The sequence below is a fragment of the Chinchilla lanigera genome, unplaced genomic scaffold (assembly GCF_000276665.1).
Source record: "Chinchilla lanigera isolate Chin_1 unplaced genomic scaffold, ChiLan1.0 scaffold00028, whole genome shotgun sequence".
In the NCBI taxonomy this organism is placed as follows: Eukaryota; Metazoa; Chordata; class Mammalia; order Rodentia; family Chinchillidae; genus Chinchilla; species Chinchilla lanigera.
In genome coordinates, this window is record NW_004955429.1 from 18202857 (window position 1) to 18212375 (window position 9519).

At 40.3% G+C, this 9519-nt stretch overlaps 1 protein-coding gene across 2 annotated transcripts in view; it reads right to left on the reverse strand.

The window, feature by feature from the left end:
- LOC102020940 (zinc finger protein 14-like) overlaps nucleotides 1–8740 on the reverse strand; it is a 25554-nt gene extending 16814 nt beyond the window's left edge. For both annotated transcript variants that reach the window (XM_005387113.2, XM_005387112.2), the window contains exon 1: nucleotides 8586–8740. In XM_005387113.2, coding sequence (XP_005387170.1) covers nucleotides 8586–8588 — 3 coding nt within the window. In that variant the 5' untranslated portion in view covers nucleotides 8589–8740. The remainder of the gene's footprint in view (nucleotides 1–8585) is intronic.
- Between the last annotated feature and the right edge of the window lie 779 nt (nucleotides 8741–9519).

Sequence of the window (9519 nt, forward strand, 5' to 3'; positions counted from 1 at the left end):
ACCAGATGTGCCTGTGTAAAGGTATTGTCTCTGTAGTGTAAGAAGCTGCAAGAGTAATTAGGATCCAAAATGTACAATAGATATTGCAAAATGGGAGGCAACTTCAAAAGTAAAGAGAAACTGGGATGGGGGAATGGAGAAGAGAAGGGAAAAGCAAAAGGAAATTTTTGATGGTTAAAATAGTTGTACTACTAATTTCTCTTAGTTCATTGAAAAGAAAGGTTTGCACTAATATTGTTTGGACAATTAAATACTGATACCTTGTACTTTAGCTATTTTAAAGCTAACAATATGCAATATACTAACCCTTGTCACCCTCCTATTATGTTTTGAAATTTTATTTTTTCTTTTTAAAGTAAGAACAAAAGCACCACATTCCCTATGCTGATACCCCAACTTGAACAGTTGCCACAAACAGGAGACTGTGGAGAGAGGATCTCTTGAACTGAGTAACCTCCATAATAACTCACAGACTACAAAGAGTTGCAAAGAGGAACTTGATTGGTCCTAGAAGAAACCACTCTTCTTCTCAAAATACATAGGAACCCCCCTCTCCCCTCTCTCCCTTTCTGGCTCTTTCTCTGTCCATCCCTCCCTCCCGCTTCTTCTTCTTCCTCCCCATCCATTTAACCAACATTTTTTATTCTTCTGTTGTTACATTTTTTTATTTGTAGATTTTTTTTTTTTTGGTAAAATCTGCAGTTTTACCATCCATCCTCTCACTTTTAAAATATTATTTTGCTTTGTTCTTTTTAAAAAGTAGGCCCTCCTATTATTCTCTCTTCCTTTTCTCATTTTTTTATTTCAACTTTTTCTCTATTTTTTCTTATTTTCTTTCCCGCTAGTTTAATTTATACTCCCTATTATTTATACTTTTAAGAGATGTTTTTCTCTGTTACTGTTACCTAACACCACTAATTTCCTTTTCCTCCTAAACAAGACCTTTTACATCAATCCTACCACATTCTTCACAACATTAATTGCATTGTACATTACAATCTACTTTCTTTTTGCTTCAGGCTTCCATACATATACCATTTACCATTATGAATCTGTAAGTTCTTAAGTATAGTATGTCTTTTTATAGCTGAATAGTGCTTTATGATAAAAAGAGGTTAAACTGCTCTATCAATTTTATACTGTGCATAATTTTCTGCTTTGTTTTAGATGTTCTATAACTATAAACCTTGCACCTATGGTTGAAAAAGACACAGGATTAGTTATTAAGGTCTATCATTTTCCACTTTGTGTTTTTATGCTATTGTTATTACTGATTACTCTAGGAAGAATGACAGAGTTATTTTGATCAATCTATCTCTATTGTATGCCATCACCTAGACTGTCTAGAGGTCATAAACAATACCATAGTCCAGTACCAAACTAGGCCAAATAGGATGCAACCTCTCATCCCTAATGAACAGAAGATGTGGAATACTGGGACAGACTCAAGCTGTACCTAGAACACATCTCTGAAAAGTAGTCATTGCCTAAAGAGAGCTTGATACTAGTAATAAAGCTACACGACATAAGCAATTTACAAGTCTTAATGCAGAAAAATTAAACAAAATAAAAGGAAAAAAATGATAAATCATCGAAGCAAGCTGCACTCCAAACTTCAAACTGCCACAAATAAAATGCAGGGGGCACTGAGATGGAAGAAACCAAGCCTCCCACCCAAATTTTCTCAAATGGTAGCAACAGAAGTAACAAAGCAGATAAGTCTCTTGACCAATTTAAGGAACAAATAATTACACAGATAATTAAAGAGATGATACCTATAATAAAGGAGATGACGAGCAAATCTGGAGGAAATACAGATTTTTTAAAAATAGAGGAGTTTAGGAAAGACATGAAAAAAAGGAATTCTTATCATAGAAAAGAACCAGATTCCATAAAACAGAATCAAACAGAAATCTAAGAGATTAAAACTTCTACTAAAGGTATATGCACCAGAATCACACAATGTGAATATAGAATATCAGATCTAGAAGACAGAGTTGTGGTTGGTGATCATCAAGTGAAAGATTCTTAAACATACCGAGAGATCATGAAAAATCAATGCAACAGTTGCTAGATGATGTAAAGAGACTACATTATATCAACTGGAGTCAATGAAAAATCACAACATAGCACAAAGGTCATAAAAAAAACCTGTTCACAGAAGAAATCCACATGCAGAAAAAGAATGTGACATACAGTAAAGTGAGGCACATAGAATTCCAAATAGTCAGGATTAGAAAAAGAAAACTACACCATGGCAAATAATGGTCAAGATTCCAGAAATTCAACACAAGAATGGAATACTGAAAGCCATTAGAGTAAAGAAACAAATCACAAATACAAAGGAAACTCCATCAGAATCACAGCAGACTTCTCAACATAAACCCTAAAGTCAAGAAGAGCTTGCAGTGAAGTATTTTAAGCCCTAAAAGAAAACAACCTCCAACCCAGAATAATGTATCCCACAAAATTTTCTATTACAACTAATGGAGAAAGAAGATACTCTGATGCCAACAAACACCTAAAAGAATTCATGACTATGACCAGTATTTCAAGTAATTCTGAAGGATATTCTAGAAAAAGAAAATTAAGACAAAAATTCAAAGAATCCTGATAGAATAAATCCACCAAGCAAGATAAACAACTCAATAAAAAGGAAATAAAGGCAACCAACAACAGGAATATAATATGACAAGGATAAGTCAATACATATCAGCTATAACCACCAATGTGAATGGTCTCAATTCACCAATTAGAGACAGATTTGCAGAGTGGATCATAACACAATATGCAACAATATGCTGCATACAAGGAACTTATTTAACTCAAAAAGAAATACACAAACTGAAAGTTAAAGGATGGAAAACATCACTTTATGAAACAGGAACCTGGGTCGGGGGGAGCAGGAATAGCTATCCTATTTGCAGACAAAGTGGATTTCAAGCCAAGACTGATCAGAAGAGACAAAAGTCTCTCCATACTTGTTAAAGGAACACTCTTTGAGGAACAGATAACAATCATATATATATAATTCCCAGAATATCCAACTATATAAAACAAATATTAATGGATTTGAAAAATCAGAGAAGCACTAATACAGTTATAGTGGGGGACCTCAATACCCCACTGTCACAAATAGATCAAGTAGACAAAAATCAATAAATATCAGAGCTGCACCAAACCTTTGAAAAAATCAATGCCTCTACAATGTCCAAACAATACTAGATTACACATTTTTAGCAGTACATGGGATTTTCTGCAAAACAGATCACATAATAGCTCACAGAACATGCTTAAGTAAATGAAAAGGAACTGAAATTATCCCATGGATATTATCAGATCATAGTGCAATGAAATTCAAAATAAATGCTAAATGAAACCACAAATACTACATAAATACATGGAAAATAAATAATATCCTCTTGAAGCCAGAAATTTTTTTTTTTTTTTTTTTTGTTTCAGGGTTTCACTATGCAGTTCAGGCTGGCCTTGAACTCACTTTGCAGCCCAGGTGGGTCTTGAACTCAACGATCCTCCTGCCTCAGCCTCCAGTGCTGGGATTACAGGAATGGGCCACCATGCCTGGGAAATCCAGGAATTCTTAAAGTGGTCTTTCCCACACTCTACTGAACCATCCTCCCAAGGAAAAATTCTTCTCTTGCCCACCGGCTGAATATTGAACAGAGACCAACACCTACCCTGTCACTTGAAGGTTCATTTTCCCTTCTAAATTCAAATATGTATTGCTTTTTGAACACCAAAAAATTCTCTCTCAGAAAACAGCAGAGAGAAAATTTAATAATTTGAGAAAATTATTTAAAATTTAGGGGGTGGGGATTTAGCTCAGCGGCAAAGCGCCTGCCTGGCAAGCACAAGGTCGTGAGTTCGGTTCCCGGTACTGGAGAAAAACCAAAAAACCAAAAAAAATAAAATAAAATAAAATTTAACTTTAAAAATTTAAAATTTGCAGAACTAATCTCAAATTTGAGATAGCTGTCTATAGTAGAAGAATGCAAGGATGTATTCTAGACTGTTCTTTACACATTCTCAATAGACAAAAGTTGCTACATTCTGGATATTCTTTTTTTAACAGCCTATACTCCAGGCTATCCTTGACACGCTAGGCATATCTATTTACTTATTTACATACTCTGTCAATAGTTGGACTGACTGAATTGCTGTGGATATAGCACAAGAGATTAAGCAAAAATTGCAAATGCTCTATGACTGAGGCTCATCTCCAGCAATATTAAAGCTTTCTTCAGATTTTTATAGCCTTCCTAAACATACTACAGTGATTTTAGCCACGTGGCATACTTTTTGGAAATTTAGCAATTCACCTCATCACGATGAGACTAAGGTTTGAGAAGACACCTGGTGAGACCCCATTTCCTAAACAATTACCAAATTTTCCATCAGCAGGAGGATTAGCCACTTCTACATCCCTCAGAAAAAATACAAACATCCGCACATTAAAACGGAAGATGAGTTTGGTTCAGAGTTTAGGTCCATGATCCACTGGCTCCAAGGAAAACAAAGGAAGGGAAAGAAAAAGTACTCAATTTTGTAGCAAGGGCACAGGAGATGATGGGAGGTGTCAGAAGCGAGATATTTTAATAGCAGGTCTATGGCACCCATCACAACACAGTGCCATCCACATACAAATCTTCCACATGTCATGAGTCTCCCAACCAGCCTGCCATGTTCACTGCACAATATGAGAAATGCAGCTTTTCTCAAAGTGGCTCAAGACAGAGCTCTGGACATTCGACAGCTATCTCACGTGGACAAAACAGGATACTTAGGTCTTGGCAGCTGTCTTAACCCCGCTCTGAAAGTGCAGAAGCTCTAAGGGTACATCAACAGCAGCTGATAAATAGAAAGTAAGACTCTTTAGTTGATGGGGCGGGGGAGAGACTCAGACTCTGCCAAAGCTGATTCTGTCCTCTCGCAACCAGACCTTATGCCTCCACCAGAAACCCCACTACTGTCTTGGCTGCACATTCATTATTTCCAGGATTGAGGGTCTCCCAGTGCCTTTCCCAAGCAGCTTTCAGTCAATAGAACTAACATAGCAAGTGAGTCTGTGCCAGCTGATGCAGCTGTCAGCAATGCACTGGGAGCTTTGACTTAGGTGCTTGACAGAGCAAGGGTCACTTCTCTTCCCAGCAAGCCTGATTGGATAGCTCACAGAAAGCCAATGCTTCTTTACTGATGTGCTACTGCTTCACTTCCTGCCTTCTGAGCCAAGAGGTACAAGAAAGAAAAATATACCACCACTTGGAGTGGAGCCTATATGATACACTCCAATGAAAACCCTTCTCAGCCCAGACTTCCTCCCAGAATACTGACTAACCTTACAATGAAAATTGAAGAAGATTTTCCACTAGCATTTAAGAGCGGCTACTACTTTTTTTTTTTCTATCTTTTTGACACAGTGTCTCGCTATGTTGTTCAGGCTGGCCTTGAGCTCTCTTTTGTTTTGTTTTGTTTTGGTTTGGTTTGGTTTTGCTTTTGCTTTTTGGTACCAGGAACTGAACTCAGGACCTTGTGCTTGCCAGGCAGGAGCTTGTGCCACTGAGCTATATCCCTGGTCCAAGCTGCCACTATCTTGTAAGAATACTCAATGGGCTTTTTCTGTGTTTTGTTGCTTAAAATGAGGTTACTGGTGTGCTCCTGCACCTCCAGATTCAAGTCTCATGGAGAACTAGGCTCCAGGCAATGGCAGGACATAGTGAAATGAAAGGAAAGACTGAAGGTTTTAGACGGTAGAAACTTGAATGAAGCACTTTGCCTCACAGTACAGACTTTCTCAAACCTTATCTATCATTTTACTTATGTTCAGCAAAGAAAATAAAATATACTGTGAAGGGAATATAATCATTTCATGAATAAAGACACTGGAGTAGTATGATAGTATTAGGCAAATGAATCAACATGAAAGGGAAAGCAATACTCAGATGTCTCAGGCTGGCAACCTTCAAGGTCACAAAACAAATCTAAATCATGAAGACAAAAGTTTCTAATCATGAGTATCAGTATGACATCCCTAATACCAATCATTTCCTTGTGATGAAGCAGGAGTCCCTAAGGATTTAACACTGCAAACTCTCTGCAGTACAGTCCACTCCTCACATATTGAAAACTTCTCTCATTCAATACATTAACTACACCACAAGAAACATTAGACCTGGAGCCATCAGGTGGTGAGCCTCAATGATCAACCTGATTGCTTTCAGAGATGCCTATCATATTAGTAACACACATCTCCGTGTGGGACTGAATCATGCATAAAGGCACAGACTTGGGAACCCTACCTGTTCCCTGGCTCCTTCCTCTCAGACTTTCTCTGCCCTCTGTTTCATGACCATCAACGAGTGGGCAGATTTCACTTTCCACGTTATCCTAGCATATTTCTTTTGAGCCAGGAGAATTTGGACCAATATCCCCAAAATATCCCCCAGTCCTAGTAGAAACTATACTTTTTAAAACACATTTTATTAGAATATTGAACTTTTATCAGTATTTCTGCAAACTTCTAATTTCAGCCTTAAAAGGAGTTGACAGATGCACCATTACACTCCTTGTCTCAATCTGTGGCAATACTTGGATTTATACAAGAAAATCCTCCTCACATATCATAATACAGGAAAGACTTCATCGTCTGAAGTCTTAGAGAAATAGGCATACACCTCCAAACAGAAATAGGCATACACCTCCAAGCATTTACTTATCCACCTTTATTAAACCTTATCAACAAATTCTTTAAAAACCTACAACATAGTCATAGCGGCTGTGGGCCCCATGGAGAGCAACTTACATAGGAAAGGGGAAAAAAGAAGGCAAAATGAGAGGAAAAAAGATACGAGTATAAATTCAATTCACTAAAATTCATCAAATTTGAAAACATTTGGAGTTTGCCTGGAAGAGATATAGGAACGTTTGCCCCTGGTGGTGGTAGTCTGGACAGTGTGTATTAGATTTTCAATGGAAACAAACTACTACCAAGTACGCTCTGAGCATCAGTGGCAGCAGCAAGTCTTTTATTCTTTCCCTTCTCTTGAATGCAGGCTACTTACCCCAGGGCGGGTGTAGCACTCACACCCATACTGCCAGCACTGGACCATGAATCAATCATAAATTCTAGTGGCTTGCCCCATGACTGCATGAGGCTTTGGGGGGGGACATCTAGAAACAAACCAAAACACTGTGTTATGATGACACACACTGGGGGTATTGAGGTCACACTAAGCGGGGAAGGAACTGAAGCTCTGTGCTTTATCTCAGGGTGCCCTTCTGCAGAAACCCTTCCCACGGGCTTCTCCAGGATGCCAGTATGAGAGCTGTCCACAGAGTGTGGCAAATGTAGGACCACTTGGGGACACAGAACAAATGCCCATTGTCTTCTCTCTCCCTAGAGATACAAATCACTGCAAAGGAAAAAGACCCCAAGTCTGGGAGGTGACTGTTCTAGGCAGATGTTTCAGCCCATTAAGACAAGGAAGAGGCAGTGGGAAAACAGAAAAGGGTAGAGCAGAAAGCCAAGTACTTTCTCCAAGACTGAGGAAGTAAGAATGGATCCCAGAATCGGCATAAAATGGAACTAGCAATGGAAGTGTTTTTGCTTCAACTTTGCACACGCTGTTGTCTTGTGGTCAAACTGCTCTGCCCTGGGTCTGAACACTGGAAATTTCTCTCTAGTCCCTTGTCTTCATGGAACAAGCCACACAGTATCACCAGGGCGGTGCACTGCTCTATAGTACTAAAACAAATAAATGCAAAAGAAATCAAATAAATGCACAAATAATAAATGCATAATTAAATGCATAAATAAAACAAAGCAAATCAGAAACAAAAGCAGCAGCACAGCTTTTTCCTTTTTATCAGAACACAACACTTAATGCATCCCAGTTCAGTTCCTTGGGAGAACCTCATTAATACGGCACTCTGCACATGGTACTACCTGAGAAGCTCACTAGTGTACAGAGAAGCGCTTTACAAAGGGTTGAAGGAATGAGTCTGCACATTGACTTGACCGACCACGGCAAAATATCTTGATCAACCAAAATATAATGTATTGAAAATACACTGAATATGCATAATCCAGCAAACAGCGCTAGGCCTTCTTTCCTTTAAAACTGATAAACACAATTATAATGACGTGTACTTGATAAAATGCAACACATAACGTTATCTCATTATAAAATACTAAATAGCTCGTGTAATTTATCGAACGCGCTGCGCCGTAAATCACCGGCTGTCTTCGCCTGTCCTGTCGCTGACAGCGCATCTGCAGCCAGCACTGCCGCACGGACACGAGTGTGAGAACAGTTCTCTTTTTCCTTTACGCTTCTGGACTGAATTCCGGGCAGGCCGTGCACTTGCTACACAAGTTCTTTAGATAGGACACACAGCCCCAGGGATTTTACTTTCTGGACAGAGCTGATAAGGCGCCGGGCCCAGGAGGAACTCCCACTCGGCAGCCGCGGGCAGGCTCGGTCCGCCATCGCTGCTCCCGCCGCTTCCGCCCTCACCTCCCCCCGTCCCGCCCGTCCGGCAAGAGGGCGCCCGTCCCCCAACGTCACCATTGCGTGGCTGGCGGGTCCCGCGGGGCTGCCCACAGAGCCTGCGGCCGGGAGAAGTCCGAAAGCCAGCCTGAGGACACAGCTGGGGCGGCTGTCAGCACTAAGATCAGAAGGTGAGCTTCGGCGCCCGGAAAGAGTGTCCTCCCTTTCCCCGGGCCGCCCGATTGGACAGTTCATACAGCCCGCCCCTCAACACTGATTGGCTCCTGCTCCATTCCCCGCCTTCTGAGGGGAGCGTGACAACAGAAGCCAGTCCTGACAAGTGTGCTGGCTACTCAAATGGGGCACTGTAATCAAGACACTTCCCGAGCAGTTTCTTTCAGGATGCCGGCCTGTCTTCGCCTGCGCTTAAGAAGAGTTTACTCCTGGATTTTTAGAGCTAAGTCTTTTTCTGTTTTGAAGATATGGTCTTGCTATGTAATTTAGTATGTTCTTGAACTCACTAAATACCTCAAGGTGGGCTTGAGCTCCCAGTGATCCTCCTGCTTCAGCCTTCGCAGTGCTGGCTTTACAGGGATGCACCACCCTGCCTGGCTACTCCAGTCTTCTTACTGGGCTCAGTGGACTCTTCCTGTGTGTGGCTCTTCCAAATGGGGTCACCGGTCAGCTAAGCTCGCTTCAGAGTTAGGAAGTCACTTTGAATGAGTGTCCTGCAGCCAGGCAAGGCCAGGACACGATATAACAAAAGGAGGGCCTGCAGTTGGGAAAGGTGAGAAACTGGGAATAAGGTCGTTGGCTTCCTGGACAAGACTTTCTCTCACTCTATCTCTTGATTTACACGTTCTAAGCCAAGAAAATATATGGCAGAAAGATGCAAATGATTGCTGATTAAACGTACTTTTTGGTGTTGAAAGCACTTCCGACTGTAAGTGCTCTGTATTCCCTCCTCAAAAGTTACTACTCTATCTTTCAATATATTAACATTGCTAGAAGG